Here is a 23,721-nt window from a genome sequence, read left to right on the forward strand (position 1 = left end):
ATCATGATTAGGTCACAAAAGATTGCAGCTTTTGTCTTGCTGGACTCTCTATTACCTTCTTAGTTTATGCACTTTGATGAGGCAAACGGCCATGTCGAAAGGATGTAAAGGTGGTCTCAAATGCCAGCGAGGAACTGAGGCCCTCTGTTCAACAGCCAGAAATCAAGCCGACAGGCGTTTGAGTGAGCTTGAAAGTGGATTCTTCTCCAGGGTAGCCTTGTGACTGCAGTCCCCACTAACGCTTTGACTGTCACCTGTGAAATATGCAGAGCCAAGGAGCCAGTTTAGCACTACCCAGATTCCTGACCGACTGACACTGCGCCATCATAAATGGTGTGTTAAGGCATCGGGTTTTGGGGTAACTTTTTACACGACAGTAGGTAACTAATACATAGTCATGACAAATGTTATCTTCTGAGCCATCCATTATTGCGGGGTACAAACTTACAGCCTGTGTCTCTCTGCTGCTTTAGCGCCATCCTCAGAATATAGGCACATTTATTCAAGACTATGTATAGTCACGTCCACCTAGATTTACCACATTCTGTCATACAGCCTTTCTGGATGTGTGGTACCCTCTTCCTTGTAATTCATAGCTCTCCACCTTCTCATGCTCTTCTTGTCCTTCCCATTCTTTCTTTTTCTCATCCTCCTCCTTCCAGCCATAGCTACTGTATTCCGAAAGAGGAGGTAAAGATCCTTCTGACTTCTTTAAGACCCTCTGATCTGCCTGTGTCCGCAAATCTCAGCTTACTTTCTGTTCCTAGAATTGGTAAGTGGAGGGGTCCTTTGAAGCCTTGATTTACAGTACTACCTTCGATACCAAGCTTGCACCTCTTTGGCTATACATTCCATCAAAAACAGTCGATAGCTTTTTACCTATTTGATCTCAATCACCTCTCTGTGCCAATATCCATACCTATAATTCTCTTGAAACATACCTATCTCTTTGTTTCTAATTGCTGGCACCTTGAACTTGTCAAAGTACCCATTTCTTGGGTATTTGTCATGTGTCGTATGAGTAATTCATGGCCACTGTCTTGGAAGAACTTTCAAACTGTTTGGTTTTATGAGAACTAGATTATGTTAGCAAGATGAGCTGTGATTAAATTGTAAAATCAGAATGCCACTAGGGAGTTATTTGGCCTGTAGGTAATATGGGGGTAGGGATGGGGACTTATATATATAAATATTTGGAGGACATGATATTTCAGTTGCGAGTGATATCCCAAGGAAAGGCAAAGAAATCAGAAAAATGGCAAGCCAGGATAGACAGGGATTTATTTAAACTTTAGTTCCCCTGTGACAATACTGGAGTATCTCATGTTCAGATGATGCTAAAAAATAAATAAATAAATAAATAAATAAATAAATAAATAAATAAATAAATGAAAGTGAAATCCCTCATGATTTCTTTTGATTTTAGAATCTACAATTTCTACAGTTAAATTTATTGTAGTACTTTTATTATTTGCCTTTAGATTTGATTTTCTTATCCTTGCTGATCTCAAACTTCCTTTGTTGCGAACGTGTCTTTTTAGGATTTATACAGTATTTCTTGAAACTGGAATTCCTGTCTCTCAAAAATGCTCTAGATATATCCTTACTGTTTGCTCAGGGTTCATATTCAAATTGCAGTGGGGGATAATATGTGTGTGTGTGTGTGTGTGAGAGAGAGAGAGACAGAGAGAGAGACAGAGAGAGAGAGAGAGACACTGAAAAATGAGAGGTGGGGCAGAGGAGGAGGATCGAGAGAGTGATTATCTAGTGAAAACCCTATAATAAAGTCATAATAAGAGCTTACATTCTTGGTGACAAGAACAGCATCTTATTCTTCTCTGTAATCCCCAGCAGCTCATATAGGGCTTGATGCAAAGTATGTTTTTATGGAATCAATAAGGAGCGAAACTGGGACCACCCACAGAGATAACAAAACTTGATACGTGGGGCCCTGTGAAATGTGAGAAAGAAATATTAGGAAACACTTTGTATTTGCATATTAATTATGATATGCAAAACGTGTAAGGCTTGTTCTATGTAATTTCATCCTCAAAACAATGCTGTGCAGTAGATTTAAAAGTCTCATTTCCATGTGAGGAATGGAGAATCCGAGAAGAGTCTAGTCCCCAAACACTCAGGTAGCCGTGTCAGGTCTAACTTAGAACTCCTGGTCTCATTCCAAAGCTCTGGCTCGAATATAGTTTCTTAGTTTAAGTTGCTATTAAAAAACGATGGCAAGAAGCATGTTAATGTCTTGATTCCCTTCAAATTTATAGTCCCCTATGATCTTCATGATACCTATAGTTCTCAAAAAAAAAAAAAAGGAGACAGTAAGGAAAAATCAAAGGGCTTTTCCCCTCATCCTGGTGAAACTGGCTCTGCCGAACGTTTTGCAAAAGTACAAAAGAGGAAGTAATTCAATACGTGACCGCAGGGTTGTGTTGCCTCAATATTTTTGACTAAGGCAAAACTGTGGACTGTGGCAACACTTGTGCTAACATGTTCTCTGCCCCTGCCCAACCCTCTCCCCTCCCCCACAGGGGGAACTGTTTCATGGGAACATCAGCCAGTTACCTGGAGGATGCTGGTATTGTTTTCTGATCCTGACTAAGGGGACAGACATTTAGACAAATTGTGTGACCAGTGAGAGCACACATTCTCAATCTGCTCATCCTGCATGCTAACACTTACACTGTATTGAAAGTAGCTGTCGGTGTGTTGGTCTACTTAGCTACACTGCTAAGTGCCTTAAAGTCAGGAATTAAGCTTATTTGTTGGTATGCTCCTGAGGCCTAAGCACTGTACTGGGCACACAGCAGATGTTCCATAAACGCTGTGGGAAAGAAACAGAAGTAGAATGAGGTTTTTTATTTGTTAGAGCTTGAATCAAAACTATAAAGAACTATGGGGCAATAATAATTTTGGAGTCTGCGTAGAACTCTTATTTGAAGCTTACTCATCCTTCAAAACATATTTCAAAGGCCACCTCCTTTATGCAGTCTTCCTTGATTTATTGAGTCAGAATAAGCATACTCCTACAGTAGAGTATCTCTATTTCAAATTGATTAATATTTTGCTGCCTATCATACTTGCATCTTTCTGTACCCATTATGGCAAGTCACCTTAGAATTGGATACCTAGTTTCATTATTCTTCCTGTTCTATCACTCTGTATCACCCACTTTCTATCATTAGGTAGGATCTCCATCCAAGTTTGCTGAATGATTAAACCAAGTAAATGAGTCTTGAGACAATGCATGCAGGCATGCTGTCTGCCACATGTGAGGATGCCACTGAACTACAGCTATCTCCATTCTCAAGGAAAATAATAATCACTAAGAGGTTAAGAATGTCGACTATTTGATTACTGTTCATTTGTATGCTTGCTACGTTCTGTTGCCCACCCTTTCTTCCCCCAGTTTTAACAATCACCTGCAATGTGCTTCTACATTGTAGAGACTGCTTCTAAAAGCAAATACCTAAGGAATCAGGAATATGAATGTGTTAGGTCAGTCTCTCACTAGCTTTGCTCCTCATTTGGCTTGCCTTTTTAGCTTTGCAAACCAGCAAGTATTCTCAGCTTCGTTGGACGGCTGTAAGTTGTAATTTGGAGTTCTATTCAGTATCAGCCAGTTGCAAGCATCTTAGTTGTTTTTGTTGTCCAGCTTCCATTCTCTTTCTTTCGAGTAACAGCACCCCAATTTTCTGTAAAGGATACCCTCATTCCCATCTCTCAGGCCGTAACATTTGGGCCAGTCTCCACTCCCACCTGCCTTATTGGGGATTGGACCCAGGTCCATGACAGATTAGTACAAGTTATTCCTATGACCACCATGCTTGGTTCGGGCACCTGATTTAATATAAGCCAATGAAAGAATGACTTCTAGGACTTCTTTTCATGTTCATCAGGCTATTGTAATGACGAGTCTGAAGCTCTTGGGGGACTGGATGTCGATCTCAACAATCAAGCCAACCCACAGGAAGCAGATCCCCAAAATCAAACTTCCCCAGAAGGCAGACTCATCTCCTTTCCCTTCTTAATTCCACGAGCATAAATTCCCTTTACGCTTAAGCTGTTTTGCGCTGAATTTCTATCACGTGCCACCAAAAGACTCCCAAAACGATTTCTGAAACTTTCCTGTACAAAACGATCATTTAGAATGGCTTTTGAAATGCAGGTTTCCAGTCTCCAAACTGAAAATTCAGGTTTAGGGCCCAAGAATTTGCATTTTAACAAACGGCTCCTGTGAGTCTACTACAGACAATTGGTAGACCAACACTCGAGAAATACCGATATAGTTCCCAATGAACGACAATAACCCAGATCAGAAGAGGTACAAATTATCAACAGAGTAGCTGAAAGAGCCCGTCCTTTGTCCTGGCATCTCAAACAGGAAGGCTATTGAACATCCAAGAGTTAATTTTACATTCAACGCTTTTCCATTTAGGAACTCTTCACCTGATTTCTCTTTATTATTTATTCCTGCTTTAGGTCGCATGGTCACGTATCTCAGTTTGTCTGGGATGGCCTGGGAATCCACCTGTTGCTCTCGTATAATTATTAATAACGCTTCTTCCACTCTTAAAAGTGTCCAGACTTGGATGAGATCTTTCATGCTTACTCCATTGCTTCATGGCAATTTGCACAAAAAGGAGTTCTTTATCATTCAGGCCTCTTGCTACATTTTCAAGCTTTTGCTGAGCCAAAAATGTATATTTTTTTTCTATTTTATGACCTTTACTAGCAGAGACTCATTTATTACTAGTATTTAAATCTTAAATTTTTTTAAAAAAATTTATTTTTCAGTTATAGTTGACATAAATATTATATGTTTCATGTGTACAACTTAGTAACATTTATATAACTTACAAAATGATCACACCAAGAAGTCTAGTACGCATCTGACACCATAAATGGTTATTACAATATTATTGACTGTGTTCCCTAAGCTGTACTTTACATCCCCATGACTATTTTGCAACCACCAATTTGTATTTCTTAATCCCTTCACCTTTTTCACCAAACCCCCAACCCCCATCTTACCTGGCCATCAGTTTGTTCTCTGTATCTATGAGTTTGTTTCTGTTTTATTTGTTTATTTTGTTTTTTAGGCTCCACATATAAGTGAAATCACGTGGAATTTGTCCTTCTCTGTCTGACTTATTTCACTTAGTATAACACCTTCTAGGTCCATCCATGTTGCAGAGACTGGTATTTTAAAATCATTACTGCCATGTCTAAAATGCTTAAAAATCTCAGAAACTCATGTAGCTTCTGAATAGCATATAAATTACTAGTAAAAATAAATAAGTAAAATAAAGTTGCCTAGAATGTCCTGCAATCCTTAGAATTAATTTATTCTAAGGAAGCAGCGTACAAACCCAGAAATCACAATGGGAAATACATTAGAAATGGGAGCAGAATGCTGTGTGGACACGTGAGAAAGATGGTATTTTCCTAGCTTAGAAGTCCAGCTACCAAAGATGAATTCTGGGACAATCATAACATTTGGTCAGTTGATAAAGGGATATGGTGACACAGAGACAAAGCAAGTAAGCGTTTGAGACATAAAGGAAGTGATGTTAGTGCTATTTTCAAAGATTCTTAAGCACTTGGAATAGAGAGATGCCGAAGATGTCTATCACAGCAGTTTAGGTTTCTACTGAACTAATCTATTAACAAAAAAAAAAACAACAACTTTGAATTGTTTTGATTTTCTTCACTGATGCTAATTATAAATATTAAAGAAACAGAAAAACAGCTTTCTTGTGTTTTATATGTAATCAAGGAATATCTGGTATTTAGTAGTGACTTTTTCCTCCCTTAAAATACGTCTATACAGTCGTTAAATATTACAGGAGATATTATGGTTCCTTTTTCATATTTTTAATGTTGGAGGAATTTAGTTTGATTTCTGCCTAAGGACTAAGATAATTTGCCCAAACTGCTTGTTTGGTTCTGCTCTTACACAGCTGTAAGATCTTTCTATATTTGGAGATGAAGTGACTGATGGCTAACATTAACCATCTGGATGAGGGGTGTGTTGGGTGCCAGAGAGAAGAGGGGACATAGCCATGCATAGCTTCACTGCAAGGCTGAGGGACCATGTCTAGACTCTGCCCTGATCCTGATCTTTGATTTTAGATGGTCAAAAGAGGCAATGATAGCCTATGTGGGTTTTTTTAAATCAGTTTTGTCAGACTTAATGACCCCATTTTAGAGTTAATGCTATGTAACGCCCTTGCACTTTTCTGAAATTAAACTCATAGATGATATAAGTGAGCTACACATAAATCATTTAAAAAATCAATATAATGACAATGATAATATTTGAACAAACTTTATGGAAATAATTCATAATAAAAATAACATATATTTCAATACATATGTGTTCAATCATGACTCACAAAGAGACATAACGAAGCAGTCAAGTGCATGCACCTAAATTTAGATTTACCGTGAATGTAACAGCTACAAATGCAGAGTGACACAGGCATGTTCTATCAGTGCCTCAAATACCATGAGTAGCTCTGCCATAGGTGACATGATTTTTAAACATGGGATAAACTCTCGGTAATGTTCATAAAAAAAGGATAATCTTACCTCGTATTACACAGAGGCTTCATTCCTGGAAAATCGAGTGTACATTAAAACCTTGCAAAACTACTTTGTGCTTATGTGTGAAACCGAGTCCTAGGCTCATATAATTATAAACAGGTTTTGTAACCTACACGAATGTCTGGAGCGACATTCAAAAGCCATACATGACTTGGGGCAATTCTTGAAGGTATTTCAGGATGTCTACCAGCCCTGGTCCCTCCTCACTAAATTGCAGCAGTGCCCTACCCCAATGACATGACAACTAAAACACACACATCCCTATACTTAAAGTGTCCCCTACAGGATGGCATTAGCTCCTTTGAGAGCAGTCACCTATACAATCCGCTCAAGCCAGGAATTATTTCCATTTTTTTCCTTTCGAGTTGCCTCCTTGGAGGGGTCCCTTGTTAAGTTCCAATTAAAATGGAAGAATCATCCTTTCAGGATAGACTGGTGGATTCTCAACAAACAGTGGAGAGTGGATAGAATCTGTATTCTCCTTTATGTCTGTATTTTGTTTAAATTACAAACGACCTTAGCTTTTCAGTGATGTAGAACAACAGATGTTTATTTTTTCCCTCACTTAATGGATTGTGGGTCAGCATGGTTTCTGCCAGGGTTTAGTTAGTTAACTCCAGGTTGAAAATCGGAAATTTGATCACTGGCACTACAAAGCTGCTGAAGAAAACTTTCCGTGCTTTGAACGTCACTAGCATCGTCTGATACACAGTCCTCAGTGAGAGAGTCTAATTAGTATCGCTGAAAACAGCACTTTAGCTGCAAGGGAGCCTGGGAATGTGAGTTTCTGACATTTTCATTTCATTTGGAGCAAGGTTGCCTCTGTCTCCAAGACTCATAAGGTGGGTGTATCTGTCAGTTGGGTTAGTTGTGTTGTGTAATAAACAGCCCTCCAAATCTCAATAGCATAAAACAACAAATATTTATTTACTTTTATTATATCAGTTGTAGATTAGCAGTTGGTTCTGGGCTCACCATAATCTGTGTAGAACTTGGGTTGCTAGAGCTGCTACCATCTCAAATATTGTTTTTCAAGGAAAGCTTGATGAACTGGCTTTTTAAATTACCAGCTGGCCATGACAGGGCTCACTCTCAATTTCATTTTATTAGCCAAAGCAAATCAAATGGCTTCATGTAATTCCAAGGAGTGTGGAAGGTAAAATCCTGTCATGTGTCCAGAAGATTCTGGAAATACACGGTATACTACACTAATGACAACCATAATGGGGAGTTTCCCAAACACGGAGAGTTCAAGTGCTGGGCAACCAAAATACAACATGACAAATGTCCAGTTGAGACCGTCTTATTTATATCTTTTCTATATATTTCCATGCTCAGTCTAACTCAGTAGCTATTAGTAACATGGTGATGAATGAATGTCGAATACAAGGATAGCAATGTGTTTGTTTAAATTTCCAAATCTCACTATAGTTGAAGCTTAAAGAGAGCAATCTGCTATTTTAACTTCACCCTGTAAAGCATGATAAATGTTATTTGTATGTCATGTTGCATCTAGTAAGCTTAAGAGCCAGACTGGTGCACTGGAGAGAGAAAAACGATGCTTCATTTCAATATTACTTTGAATATGTTCACTTGTTACTTTCCCCTACAGTGGAGACACTTTTGGGACGTGGTGGGTATTCAGTAAAAGTAGTTCTATCATTAGCTGTGTAATCTTGGGGAAGATTCGCGCTCGCTCTCTCTCTCTCTCTCTCTCTCTCTCTCTCTCTCTCTCTCATTCTGTAATACCTGCCTTTGTATTGTTAGGATCTCCTAGACTACAGAGAGCAGTACAATTGTGCGGTTGTGGCTGTCATGTGATGTACTTACAGCGCACTGCCTGCCACAAACTATTCATTCAATAGAGATTTTATTGACTTTATAGCAGTAACCATTCGCTCTATTTTTAACGTGGGATGGGGTGGATAGCTAAGGAAGCGTGCGCTGCATTTATAAAAGTTTGCCCAGGGTGCTGGGGTTGAGTAGTGGAAACCTGGTTCCCATCAAATCAACAATAGTAATATTCAACGGTCTTCGTCCTGATCTCTCAAAGGTCAAACACTTCACAGCCGCCGATGGGCCCCCGGCGCTGGCGATGCTCCCTTCGCCCACCCCGGCCCCTCCCGCGGGCCCTCCGCGAAGCCCCGCCCCCCGCGGCGGCCCTCCAATCGGCTGCGCGGCCCGGGCCCGGCCCCCGCGCGTCACGTGACGCGCCCAGGCCCCGCTTCCGGCGCGTCGCGGTCGGCTGACGTCGCCGGGGACCGGCGTCGCGTCAGGGCTGGCCGGTGGTGGCAGCGGCGGCGATGGCAGCGGACACCGAGCGCGTTTGAAGGCTCGGACCCGCTCCCTCCCGCGCGACCTCGGGCCCGACCCGGCGCTGCGGCCCCAGCTCGCTGCGCTCCGCTCCCGCTCCCTCCCCGGCGCTGCCTGGGCGGAGGCGGAGTCGGAGGCGGCGGCGGAGGCCCGGGCTGGCCGCCCTGCTCGTGCCCCCGCTCGGCCCGGGACGGCCCGACTGCTGTGCGGAGAGGAGGCCGAGTCGGTAAGAGGCGGCGTCGGCGGCGGCGGGGCTTGGAGGCCGCCCGGCCCCCGCCTGGCCGCCCAGGACGCCACGGCGCCGGTGTCTCTCTCCGGCCGCTCCCCTCCCGCGTTCCTCCCCATAACTCGCCGCCCCTATTGTCTGGGCGCCGCCGCTCCCTCACCCCCTCCCTTCCTTCCCCCCTGCTGAGGGCCGGACGACTGTCAAACCTGGAGGCGTCTCCAGCTCCCCGCCAGCGCTGTCGGAGCCTTTCCTGTCTGTCTCCTGCCACCCTCCTCCCGCCCCGCATCTCTCCCCACCGTTTTTTTGGCCCCGCGGCCATTCTCTGACCTTTGCTTCACTTTGCTAGTGTTGCATCCTCTTGATAATTTTCCCTTTCCTCCAGTTGTCATCTCTCACAACTTTCTCCATCCTTCTTTCTTTTTTTTGCCATTCTTTCCCGCTTTTCTTCCCGTTTTTACTCCTCTCCGTTCTCTCTGTCTCCGTTTCTCTTTTTTGCTCCAAGTTTTTTCCCCAATAGACTTTTACTTTGTCTTACTTTTCTTTAATTCAGATCCCTCCTCATCTCCCCTCTCCACCTATGAAAGAGGAAATCTAGCCTTTTCTGGTTACTCAAACCGAAGTATCACTGTGGAATTATACGTCGTAATTCTATTACTATTTATGGTTTGCAGTTTGAGCCTAGAAAATGTTAGCGAGCTACTCCCTGCGAAGTTCTTCCCGTGACAAACAGCAGGGAAGGTTGATTAGATTTCTACACAGACGTTTAAGTAGCTGCCTTACACGTTGCACCAGATCTCTTAAAAATATTCATGGTTTTGTGCCGTTTACACCAAATAACCCTGATAGCTTCCTGTTAACTTTAACGCATTAGTGTTTGCTTCTTCCATGGCAAGAGACTATCCGCCCCCCACCCCCATTAGTATTTAAGTTTATTTCACATATTTTATGGCAGGTGTTGGTGTTATTTCTCCCCTTGAGATCAGATTTTTTTCAAAGAGGAAAATTGGTTTTTATGTTTGCTGTTAGGTCTTGTCCCTTTTGAGTGATGACTAAACCATTTTAAAAACCTAAACATTTGTGTGTTTTCCTTTTTAAACTGGAAGCATTGTCATTTTCGTAATTCTAAGTACCAGAATTAAGAGCCATCTCTTCTCCCCTAATAACAATAGATTTACATTCCCGATTACCTGTTATATTTTGATCAGGCTATCAAAAATGAGTTCATATTCTTTAGGTACTAGGTAGTGAAAAAGAGGCTACCTCAAGTGTGCTGGGCAGCCCCTGTGTCCAAAAGGGTAATAAATAGTCCATGTGTCAGCGATCTAGGGAGGAATAGATAACTCTTTTGTAGTTTTTTGCTTGTTTGAATGTTACAACCACATTTATTGTCTGTATTGAAATTGACAGGGGCATGTCATCATTGCTTACTGAATGTGAAGTATAGGAAAGAAATTTTCTTTGGAACTTCATATGTTAAATTAAAATTATTGGATCATTTGCTGCCAGGGCGGGAGATCATAGGTAATGAAAAATCCTAATCACAAGAGGAATTATTAAAATCTTCACTGACAGAGGAGTGTGTCTGTCGTTTTTCCATCTTTGTGTGTTCTTCATTGTCTTATCAAGTATTTTGTGTTACCAGGTACTAAATATTTGTTGAAAAATTTGGTTAATTTTTCTCTTAAGAATTTCAGTAGTCATATTCCAGAACGCTCAGCTGTCTTGATTTTTCAAAGACCGAAAAACATTTTCAGTTGTTACTGTGGAGAGTTTTCTTGGTTATTTTCCAAGTTAAAACTTAAAGCATTGTAGTTTTAATGCCCAACTGTTTATTCTTTAAGTTAAAACTTAAAGCATTGTAGTTTTAATGCCCAATTGTTTATTCTTTTTCAGCAGTTATCTCTTTAATGTCCTTTTTCTTAATTCATTCTTGATAGATTGCCCGTAAGTTGCACAGTACTTTGCCTGTAGATATTGGTAATTATCATTCAAATTTTTAAAAAATTCGGTAGTTATTTTGGCTTCTCTTGTAATGTTTTAAGAATTCTGTTTAAATCCTTATGCATTTTATGCATCAGAATCTAACATTTTTTTTCCTCTCGAGGTAGTGAAAAAAGAACACTGAAGAATAGCATCTCAAGATGAGTAAAAAGCCCCCAAATCGTCCTGGAATCACTTTTGAGATCGGTGCTCGTTTGGAGGCACTGGACTACTTACAAAAATGGTATGGAAAACATGGAGCTCTTGCCCTAAAGCATGCTGTGGTACATATGCTGGTTCATTGCTGCTGTCCTGACAGTGGCAGAAACATTAACATGTTTGCATTTCGAACACACGCATACATTGTTTTTTAGTTTTCCTGCTCTTCAACACATTTTGTAGGTTTAGCATTTAGACAGTATTTCTGGTCAGAATCTTTCTAGTCACAATCATTTTAGGTGGTCGAGAACTGCAAATAATTCTCTAGAATATGAGAGAAAAGAGAGTATCAGTACCTCTGTGTACTTTAACGTGAGCTGTATTGATGGTGGGAGGGAGGGGATTAATCCAGATAACCTGCTTCCCAAGTTTTGGCTGAAACTTGATATTAATCTATTTTCTTAGTCTGTGTCGGAGGTGGTCTTTCAAGCTACGGAATATGTTGATGGCTAGCCGAGTCCTTACTCACTAGCCCACCTAAAACTAAGAACCACTTTACCTCCTTCTCCTCCAGAGGGCTGTGACCGAGAAGGCTTGTTGTTTGTCTCCTGTATGAAATGGGCAGTCCTTCCAGACCTCTTATTTCTTCTCTTGTTCTGGCCATCGGTGATAAGTGTTGATGCAAACACTCCACCATACCCCTTATACAGTGATGTAGGAAAAATCGCTCACCTGAGATAAAGCACTACCTGGGAAAGAGAGAAGGGGACACAACACACAAGGGTCACTGGGTCACAGCTGGAATAACGCAGATCCCCTCTCCAAGGGAATGCCTTCCTCATTCCGGCTAGCTGGCGTCCACTTCCGCTCTCTGGGACTCTGCTGTGTCTTTTTGCCATTCTCAGCCCCCTGCCCTGAGAGGGCTGTTAGAGAGGCTCCTCTCCCGGAGTGGAGCTGCCTCAGCGCCTCTCGAAGCCTGTTTATTTTGATGAGGTCTAGTGGCTTAGCCACTCCAGAACTTTGTTTCCTAGGCTTTCTGACATTTTCTCTCACTACAGCTCCTTTCAAAATGTAGTGGGCATTTCGTAGATTTGCCTTGATTGATTTGTATTTAGTCAGCTTCCTGAGCTGACAGTGGCAGGCAGAGAATCTTGCTTAGTCATAATCTTTGACTTTAGACGAGCCTCGGGTTTCTGTCTCTCAGCATCCAGTGTTAGAACTCTCCACATGTCCCTGACCCCCTGTTTAATGAGCTCTGTCCTGGGCTCTGCTTTGGGACAGTTTGAAACTCCAGTTTGAGGTGGGAAGCACAGTTCTGACTGGCCTCATGCCTCCAAGCTGCATCTCAGTGGGTGCTTGTTTGTAGGGCAGCAGTCCCCAACCTTTGTGGCGCCAGATACCAGCACTCCTGTGAGAATCTGATGCCTTATGATCTGAGGTGGAGCTGAGGCGGTGATGCTGGCGCTGGGGAGTGGCTGCAAATACACAGGAAGCTTCTCTCACTTTCTCGCAGTCATCTTCTGCCATGTGGCCCGTTTCTTAGCAGGCCGCAGACCGGTACCGGTCTACAGCCTGGGTGTTGGGGACATCTGTTGTAGGGGACTTAGTTGTTATTCTCATCAGGTGGAGAGTACACAGGAGATCTCAGGAAAGGCTTGGAAGGAACATGGGAACCAGGCAGGAGCAGCCTCCCAGTCAGGGCGATAAAAGTCGTCTCCAGATATTGCCAGGTGTTCAGCGGGGGGAGTGGACACTGTCCTGGTTGAGAACCGCTCCATTCGACACCAGTCGCCACCTCAGTCCATAATTGGCTGTCTTTGATTTTGATTTGACCGAAAGAAGCTTTTTACAAGCACACTATTGAATGTGTCATACGGGAGTGTGAGAAGTGATACTTCCTACTTCTTTGATGTCAATTAATCTTAAAGTTTTCTTTTCTTTCTTTTTTTATTGTTACTGGCTTTTTGAATTACTAGTTAATTCATAATTCATATTAGTATATTTTCTTGGGCTTTGAAACCGAACTCGCTTCCAGTTTTGGGCTTTGAAACCGAACTCGCTTCCAGTACATGCTCTCAGTGGCTTTCAGGGCTATTAACATAACTTTGCTATTAGTAAGAAATTTACTCATTTCTTACTAATTTATTACTTTTACTGGTGAAATGTTTTCTAATTCAACAGCTGTTAAATTGATGATCCAGTAGTTAAGTTTATAAAAAAGAACTACTTTTGAAATCAAGCTTGAGTGTGCTTTTAGAGTATTTGGAATTTCAGAGAACAAAGGAAAGTTTGGCTTAAGTTTTTCATTGTATTATGCTTCTCATTAAGAGATTCTTAAGGGCTTAGGTAGGATGATAACATGCAAATGTACCGATTGATGAAGTTTAGATTTAGTTTTAACGACCCCAGTGATAATGGTCTTTTTAAAGTAAGTAAATAGCCAGAATAATTACATATCATATTTCTGAAACTTACCATCATTTTGCTTTTTATGAGCTCATTTATATGAAGATTTTAGCATTATTCTATGGTTGATGCTTTAAAAAAAAGAAAAATATATACATATTCTAGGTAATTGAAAGAAATAATTTTTCTTATTGTGACTTTGTTTTTAATGTCATTCAAGAACTAGTTAGGCTTGGGCGATGCTATAATTTAGTATGTAGGTGCTTTACCGTAGAACAGCTAATTAATTGCTAAGATTTATTGAATTTTATGTGGGGCACAAGGGAATTTTTATGAGCTATAACGCTCTTAACAGATTTTATTTCTAAATGAGATAAACTTTATTCATATCATTCCATTTCTTAAGGGCTATCCCGTATTTCATATGAATTCTACACATTTTTGTTTTAGTATCTGGTAAAAGTATAGACGAATTATTTGAATGTTGAGAAACTTTGATATTCTTGTGAGGGCAAAAAGTTAATCCCTGAAAATATACTAAAATAATTTCCCTTCATCCATGCCTTCCTTTCTACTTTCATGAATTCTCATGTTGCATCCATATTAAATACTTACTTAGTCTTCCGTATTTATTCATTCGGTTGGAAAGATATTAAGTCTCTATTTGACATAAATGTCTTTTGAATTGTTATAGGCATTAGACAGGGAGGGACGAGCAAGAATGCAAATACTACCTACTGTCTCTGCACTCGAAGACATTTATTATGAGTACTGTATCTGTTATTAAGGAAATAACATCCCACGTTGATACCTTTTTAAAGAGAAATACAAAGGGAAAGTTGTGTTGAGCACCCAGAATGCCAATTTGTCCTGAGTGTAAAAGGTTTTTCCTGTATAAAAAAGGAAAATCATTTTTAGAATATACCCCATAAATAAAAGGATAAACTCTAAATTTAGTGGACAGAAATAATCTGAAGTTAAGCTCCCACTTTCAGGTTTGGGGTAAATTTGATTTAATAGTAAGACTCAATCTGTTTTTTTAGGAAAAGTACATTATTACTGCTTGAACAAACCATATCCTACATTTTTTTAAGTTCATAAAGATATTTCAGCCTTGAAAATATACTCCACATTTTTAAGTAGTGATTTACTACTTTTTATTTAAAAAGTAACCTTAATAGCTACTTTAGAAAACTCATTGATGGTTTGATTATTTACCAGTATTAATGAATGCAGGTCCTGAGAAACCATCGTGAGAGGCCAGTTATCTTTAGGTTCAGTGTGTGGTTTTTGATACTTGGCTCACTTCTCCACTGACTAAACCTAATTCCTACTGAGTAGTATGAGTTGCTGTAATTTTTAAAAATTTTGTAGTTTTACTTAAAGCATTCAATTTCTTCCTCAGCAGTCTTTTAATTTAAAAGTCTCTTCAAAGACTTAATATGCTGATGTTTACAGCTAACGCAATCAGCCATTTTCTGTCTTATCTCCGTCATATTTTCCACCACAGCTTCTGTACATCCAAACCTTAGCACATCAGTTTCTTAATCTCTTGACTACAGTAACCCATAAGAATGAAAATGGATACAGGTTGTCGATCCAGGAATGTATTTGGGGAAAGAGAAAGTTCAGAGTTGAAGTTATACTGGAAACACTATAAGTGGATTCTAAAGATAAAAGAGGCAGGTTTAAATTCAGACTGTCACTTTCTGATCCTGTAAATATGGGTAAATCCTTGAACTTGGTTGGTTTAGCAGTAAAATGGAAATAGTGTTACTGGCATTTATTTACAGAATTATTTTAAGGATCAAGTAAAATAATGTATTTAAACTTGCTTCAGAGTCTACAAATAACACATAAAGCACTGAGGGAGATACAAGAGAAGAGAGAGAGTTGAAAAATAAGCCTCTGGGGATGTGAAGACAAGTATATATGTTTTTAAAATGTTGCTCGAACGTTGATATGAGAATGCCCTGGAATGTAAAAGGAAAATCATGTCATTGCAACAAGCTATAAAGCATATTTTTGATGCGATAATAAAATCTTTGTTTCCGCATTTTTATAGTTTACAAAGCACCCTTACAAACATTAAAGTGTCTAATCATTCCGATTATTGTTCAGTAACAAAAGTGACGAAATCAAACTGGTTTTGACTATTGATTTAACTTCTGTCTTTTAATTAAAATTAAAATAAGTTACAAGTGACTTAATTATGAAAACAATTCAAGTAATATGCTCTGGTGTTACTTTTAAAAGAAATTTGTGACATAGAGTCAGTTTAAAACATTTAGATGAGTTTGTGCTCTTCTGACCTTTTTCGGAATGTTTCTATTTAATTCTCTTCTAGATCTAAAGGAAAAGAAAATGAAAGATAAAAATAATGTGGTGAGGTCTCCAAGTATTAGAGTTTGATAGAACAGTATAAATTTGAATTGGCAAATGCTGTTTCCACACATTTGGAGTTTTTTGAACTGTATGGAACATTTGCAAATGTCAGTTTTTAAAAAATGTTCATGAACAGAATTTTAATAGAGTAGGAAAATTGAGGAAATTTAGATTGTAGCAAGTACAAATACCTTCTAATTTAAATGAGAGTAAATTATTCTGAATAAAGAGTTGCTTTTTTCTAATTGGATTTAGCTATTCAAAGGAAAACAAAGGTAGAAATAAATTATGTGATCTATATTTGAAGAAGAACGCTCCTGAAAGTAGATCAGATTTAAAAACTGAAATATTTGTATTAGGTGGGTTTGAAATTTATAGAAACCTTTAGGTAAATACTTTTAAAACAGAAATTCTTTTGCTAATAGGAGTAAAATTTTGTCTTTTTTGTATATTGGGTTTTCCTGAATCTGTATATACTTGAAAAGTATTGATTTTTATTTTGAGTCACTACCTTTGAAAACCTAATTCCAGCTTATAGACTTAACAAAAATATGATCACATTTATACACCTCATAATTTAATTGTGTATTATCAGTGGCCATAGAAAACTTACCCATGGGTTCCAGATTAAGGACTTTTCCTGCAGAGATTTTCAAATTGAAATGCATGAACTGTGACTTGGGAGAGTTACTTTTCTGCTTTAATGTCTTTGAAATGAGGGTGTGACTTATTAGATGATTTTTTAGGTCCTTTGAATTAGAAACTCAAATTTTTAAAATCTATTTTCCATCTATTCAGGGACAACAGATTTTTTAATCTCATATAAGTGTATAACAGACTTGAGGCAGAAGTAATGCAGACAAGGATTAGAATTCATATGTAATTCAGAGGTGCTGGTCACTAGAAGAGAAAATGCGTTGAAAGTGGAGAAAGGTTAATATATTTCAGAACAAAAATATAGAGGGTTGAAATATTTCGAGTATCGTAATACTGGGCAGGTTGTTAACTTTTTCCAGTCTGCCCTCCCACTCATTTAAATACTTACTTTTTCATTACTTATTTAATTTGGACATTACTGAAAATCATACCTATTGGCTTAGAAAGTATATTTGCCCAGTAGGATACTCACTCACTTTCTGTGTGGTACCAATTTACTAACAAATTGGTTCTCTTTACAAAGTTCATCGATACTACAGTTTTGAAAGTGGTTCGTGTGAAGTCAGGAAGAGCGGCTCTCAGACTTGAGCCTGCAGCAGAATCACCTGGAGGGTTCGTTAAACTTGGATTGCTGGGCCCATCACCCAGCTTCTGAGTGGGTCTGAGGCAGAACTCACTCACTTGCATTTCTAGCAGGTCCTCAGGTTAGCCTGATGCTGCTGGTCTGGGGACCACAGAAGAGAACCCTTGGTGTAGACTATGCAGAATTACGAACCTGAAGATAAAGCTTTTGAGGTAGATAGCAATGGAAATATCCAGGATTACTTTTTGAATGTATAGTGTGTTTTTAATTCTTTGTTAGTTGGAGGAAATAAAATGTAAGTACACAGCAAAATGATGCATGATCCAGGAATCTTTTTTTGCTGTTTTTCAGTAGAATAGGATACATTGCTCTGCATGTACTTTGACATGCCGTCGGTTTTCTTGACCCTCTTTTGTAATCTCCAGATCTACTTGCTGGATACTTGTTGGGGTTTAGGCCTTTGTTGCTAAAAACAAGGATTAGAATTCATATGTAGTGACTCGTGGATTGATTTATGAGACATGATTTCTGTAATGATTTTAGGATTTCTAGAAAATAGTATGTCACTTGAATTTTACAAGAAGCCTGTCAGGTAAAGAGGGATCTTCACCAGTTCAGAATTGAAAAATCTGAGGTTCAGAGATTTTTTTCCATTTCATCTATCCAGAAGAGTTGAGTCCTGCAGCCAGGTTCTTTTGGCTCCAGGTCGAGTGATCTCTTTACTACAACGCTTTGCTTCCTATGTAGGTGCTCTAAAGCTTTGAGCCTCAGCTTCCAGAGTAAATGGGCTCAATGCTCGCAGGCTGTCTTAACTCCTGACTTGCTCTAGTGATCTGCGTATGTCCGGTGTCTAGAAGGACCCTGAGTCCAGCACGCCTGTGTCACTCTTGTTCCACGGAGTGCTTCTGCAAGGCAGGTTAATTCCAGGCCCGCCTGTCCTGGAAAGTCTTCCTCCTGAGTTTACCTAAGAGTCACACTTTCAAGCTGATGCTTTCCTAAGCTTCATAAACGAATGATAGTGTAAAGTCCAGGAACCTCTCTGGCTTATTTCGCTGTGGGGGGTGTATCTGTGTGTGTGTGTGTGTGTGTGTGTGTTCATATTATGGCAAAGATTGGACTATGATGTAAGACAGTTTTATTTGCTCAACTAACATTTGGTTGAAGCTCAAACATCACAAACCAACATGCGTCGAACTCCCTATTCGTTAACGTCATTCCTGCTGAATATTATTGTGTATTGTGAGATCTTACACTTGTCACATCACATTAGATGATGTTTTATTTTGTAGTGAGGAGTTGATTAAAACCACTAGTGGGGAAATAATTTATCGTCCTGGTAGTCAGCTCTACTAAAAAGAATGTTTTGCCATTCTACTTTTGCTGAGTAGACAGAATTGTTATCTGCAGAGACTTAAGGTTTTAAATTTTGTTTTTAAGTAATTTGAGGGAGAAAATACTAGTTTTAAGTTTTAAATGTCAGTGTAATTTTTAAAAGAAATTAACAATGTCGAAAAGCCAGCTTAGTTTTTCTGTTCTTAATAAGAGCCCTAGTTTTTTAGTATTTTCATGTGACTTTATATTTTGAAGAACTATTGACCATTCCTACTGCCTCCTCCCACAGATCATTAGCACATAAAGTTTTTTATTAAATTAGAAATTGATATGCAAGTATTATGTTATTTCAGTAATTATAATTAACTTTGAGAGAATCGTTGCACTAAAATTGAAGAAAGGATCTGGATATTTAATATTCTTTGTGTCTTAAAAGTATTTATTGCCAAACAACAACCCTCTTCAATTAAAAATGCATGTTTCTAGTACATCATGGTTAGGTAAGGTACTGAATATAAGCTACTTACTTGGAATAACGTATATACGAGGCCTAGCCCCTTCTACTCATAAAAGGCACCCAGCGAAGTTTATGAAATTTTGGTGAGTTGGTAAAGAATGGCCTCAAAAGTTTTGAGGATATCATGAAATCTGGTTACCAATGAAGAAGATTATGGCAAATGAGTTGTGACTTACTGGCTGAAAACTAAGCACATTTGTAAAACTAGATTTGCAAATTTAATTTCATTTTTAAAGTTTTTTTTTTTTAGTCTAACAAATCATTTCCTAGGTTTCTTAATTTTTAGACTTAAATGAAGACAGTTTTTAAACATCGTGAAAGTTAAGCTACTTTTCTCAGACTTTTTAATTTAGTAATGTGATGATGTTTCATTCTTAGGCATAGTGAGATGCAGTGTATCTTTTGTTTTCAGAAATTTTAATAAAACGAGCCTTTTGGATGTTTATTTTGTACAGTATAGTAAAAGCTGTTTTTTATACCCTTTGGGCTAACACAAACCAACATTAGGCATATTACTTGTGTTAAGAAAAAATAAACAGATAATATAATTTGATTTTGACTTTGTTTTTATCTGTTTTCGGTACCTCCTGGTAAGAGCCTCCTATACTTGGAGCATTGCAGTAGGTGTGACAAGAGCTGAAAATCAGTAATTGCAAGGTACAGAGTGTCTGTTGCTCGAAAGCACAGTCTTTAAGGACAGATAAATCTTTGTTCAGGGATCTACCATTTATTACCTGTTTTTACTTGAGCAAGTTACTTAAGCTTTCAGATCCTCTGTGACCTCCCTTTAATAATGGGGAACAATGGCAGTGCCTGGCTCAGGGTTCTCTGAGGATTAAGCAATCCAGTGCGTGTTGTGTTATCATACTTTCTGCCACATGGTAGACACTTAGTAAGTGATAATAGCGTGAACATTAGTTAGTCTACGAACGTAGACTCTAATGGGAGAGGAGTCAGTGTAAACTCTTAAAACCTTAATCAATAGACATATAAACCTGTGTGTCTCTGAGTAGTAAAATAATGTTTTAAGTGCCAAATATTAAGAAATAGAAACTGATTGGACTGCAGCCTGCTAGAGTTTTTAGTTTTGTGACAAAATTAAGTAAAGAGTTCGGTCATGTTAGCTTGAACAAATTATATGAAGTACGCAATCTTTGAATAGAATAGCTGGTGGCATTTTTTGGTAGAGTAGGAACTTTTGATAGTCTAATCGATGCATATGGTGGGAGATGATAATGAGTATAAAGGCTGAGGTGTAGGCATTTCAATTTGTTATGAACGAAGGCGTGGCAGGGGAGTCAGGTGCTAAGGAGGTAGAGCGGAATAGGAGTTTAAAATCCAGCGATCTGAAAGGAAGCCTTAATTTGAAAGGTGGCTGCTGCAGGTTCTGCAGGAAAATACAGCTAACTCTGATCTCACCCACTCTGCTGCAGAGGTTGTAGACAGGGAGGAAGCAGGGTGGTTTGGCAGCATGTCCTGGATGTGTGTCCTGGACAATGAATGCATCTGGAAAGAGGGATCTGAGTGGACCTGAGGGATAATGTGACAAGACTTTTAGTATTTAATGTTGGAGATGTGATTTTTGACATTCGTTATCATCTGAATGTCCTTGAAATTCTATATTCATTTGTATTTATACTTCGTTTTGGAATACCAAGTTTGAATTAACCAAAGGGTTTTGTTTCAGTGTGTTCTTAAGCGAAGTAGTTAACATGCAGTATCTAAAAGCACTTCATTTAAAAATATTGTATTACTATTAGGTGACATCGTTATTATGGTTACAATCAATGAGCGAATGGGTGAGAGAACACTTGAAAATTACAGAGCATAATGTAAATTTGAAATACTTCCAAGAAGCTAAATTTTTACGAGGTTATTAGATTCTAAGGATATTATGTTTGCTTTGGATTACATTTTATGTTTTTATTATTTGGAAAATAATCCTTGTGACAGTCTTATGTGAAGAAGTTCTTACCTCTAATATGGTATCATACAAAATGACTAAAACGTAGTAGAACTAGAAATAGTTCTAGTTCTAATTTGGGGAACTCATTCTTATTTGTCATCTAGTTTGATATATGCAGATTTTTACCTGTATGGGAAAAGAAAGTTAACCATGAGGAAATGACAGAGAAAATGCTTGATACACTTCTGGCCAAGAATCTTCTACACATAAGCCAAAGGACAGAGTTGTTAACTATTCATTGATAGGTTACAAGCCACTAAACAAGGCCTGACAACAGTCTCAAAGTTCCTAAAGACCATCAGAATTCACTCTGAGATGAAGCTATTTAAATTAAGTGCCATATTAATTAAAAAGGCAACATATTTTTAAAAATTGCCCCAATAAATTATTCAAATTATATATTTTTTAAAGTCATTTGTTTATACCGATAAAATAAAATTTCTAATTTATATAAATTTAAATATTGACAGTTCTGCATCAATTTCATTTAACTCAGCAAATACTGAGTCTCTAATTCACTATGTGCCAGACAGTACAGTAGCAATAAAACTACAAATACAAATAAGACATTATTCCGATCAACTCAAATTTAGAGGAGAAGGGAGAGAAAAAGAGAATCAAACAAGTTAACGCAAGTACAATATAATGTAATGGCTAATGGAGTAAAGGCATATTATAGTAGCATAGAGAAAGAGTACCCAAATTAGATGTTCTCCTAAAGTAGTTCCTTAATTTTCAAGGAATGAAAGATACTTGAAATAGGACTAAAACACAATTTAAATGTTAACAGAATCTTAGCTGGAATTAACAATTAAAAACAAGTTTTGTGAAAGAAAACTCATAAGCAAGAAACTCTAACATGGTATCATACAAAATGACTAAAACGTAGTAGAACTATTTCTAGTTCTATATGATCTAGTTCTCTAGATCACAGGTTTAGTTCAGAATCTACATATCTCGCCCCTCTCTGAATAATCTTGTACAGGTGGGAAGCACCAGTGACAGCATTAAAATGCCAGTATTATCAGGTAAGACAATAAAGTGCTATAAGAGTTCAGGGAAGGTGAAATCATTTTATTCTTGATAATGGCCTTGCTCCACTCTGGGGTAGTAGCCACAGTTTAACTTGCCCGCTGATTCAGAAGGGGTCCCAAGGAATCACTGACAATTACCGTGGTAGAACTACATGTATGACAACTGTTAACTTTGGCAAGGATCAGTATAAAGGCTTCTCAGTCTTTCTGAATGCTTTTTGTTTTTCTTAAACATAATAAACCAGAAAGACCCAATTTTAGGGTGGATGATTTTCCTTAAGTTTGCTGAGAATAAACTTCTCTAGGATTCAAGTGTAAAAGACATCTGAGAGCAAGGTAGACGTGGGGGTAGTACCTTATTTTCTACACAAGCAAATATCATTTAAGCAATGTCTGCACTCAGAATGGGTTTATAATAGGGACAATAGACAGTGGAAATTTTGAGGTGTTTTGCAGTAACATAATAAGGGGTAACATCTCTGCGTAGAATCTTGGCATTGAGGAATCTTCTAGTGAGGTTGCCTTCTCTCCGTCTCCTTTTGAACCCTTGAGAGATGCCAACTATGGTTATTTTCTTTTTATTTTCTAATTTTCTAAAACAATTTTCCAATTGTTTTAACTCTGAAATCCGTCTTCCACTTCTCAAATCTTTCACAAATGTCTGGGACTTAGCTTAATCACTATTCTTTAACAGCATTCCATGACTCAGCCTTTAAAAAAATAACAAAAACATTACCGCTACATCTTCCGAGTTCAATATGAAAAATCTTATGTCCCGTTCACACTCAAATTATTATAAAACATAAATAGCGCATCAAAATAATATTGCCGTAATTCAAGATGGGGAGACATTTGTGCATACATTTGTTCAACAGAATTTTTCATTCACTATGTGTATCAGAGTATTGTTACTGTGGGCCATCTGCTAGAGCAGGGAAATCATTTCACTGTATAAAACTATATGTTAAATTGCCATTTCATGCATTTTAATATGTATAGCAAAGATCTTGACATTAGGATTTTTTTCCAGGGTATAACTGATTACTGAATTAAGTACAAACTTTACGGAATTCCCTGTTCGTAGAATAGAGGGTCATTTTATTACTCTTTCAAAGTGCTTTATTTGAACCTAGCTAACCAGTCCAATCCAGTGTCCCACTAATCTCTTTTCACCTTACTGCTTACCATGGTCTAGCAAAAGAGGACCGTTTCCCCCAGTCTCTCCTCCAGTCTCTGATCATGAGGTCTTGAGGGTAGAACTTGTCTCTGAATCCTCACTGGCTGCCTGCCTAACCGTGAGTCACGTGATGGTTTTAAGTAAATGAACACTGAGTGAGTAAATGAAGTATGATCTGTGGATACATTTTACCTTTGTTTGCACCATGTTTATTAAGCCCAAATTCTGCAAGTCCCCACCAAGATCAACATAGACACTGTCCCCCAAGGACCTTCAGTGAACTTCCCAATTCTCTCCGAACTATTAATAGCACCTTATGTAAAATTTTTCTAATGCCTGTTTACCAGGTACGACATGATCACTTTACT

The 23,721-nt window shown here is 38.6% G+C and overlaps 2 protein-coding genes across 2 annotated transcripts in view; one reads left to right on the forward strand and one right to left on the reverse strand.

Annotated features, from left to right (window-relative positions):
- The window catches only part of TMEM71 (transmembrane protein 71), a 35,477-nt gene extending 25,674 nt beyond the window's left edge, over positions 1-9,803 (reverse strand). The window contains exon 1 of the mRNA XM_039845889.1: positions 9,485-9,803. The gene's annotated coding sequence lies outside the window, so the exon portion shown is untranslated. The remainder of the gene's footprint in view (positions 1-9,484) is intronic.
- PHF20L1 (PHD finger protein 20 like 1) overlaps positions 8,860-23,721 on the forward strand; it is a 64,465-nt gene continuing 49,603 nt past the window's right edge. The window contains exons 1-2 of the mRNA XM_039846210.1: positions 8,860-9,157; positions 11,262-11,381. Coding sequence (XP_039702144.1) covers positions 11,299-11,381 — 83 coding nt within the window. The 5' untranslated portion in view covers positions 8,860-9,157; positions 11,262-11,298. The remainder of the gene's footprint in view (positions 9,158-11,261; positions 11,382-23,721) is intronic.

The sequence above is a fragment of the Pteropus medius genome, unplaced genomic scaffold, assembly GCF_902729225.1.
Source record: "Pteropus medius unplaced genomic scaffold, Ma_sr-lr_union100, whole genome shotgun sequence".
Taxonomy (NCBI): Eukaryota; Metazoa; Chordata; class Mammalia; order Chiroptera; family Pteropodidae; genus Pteropus; species Pteropus medius.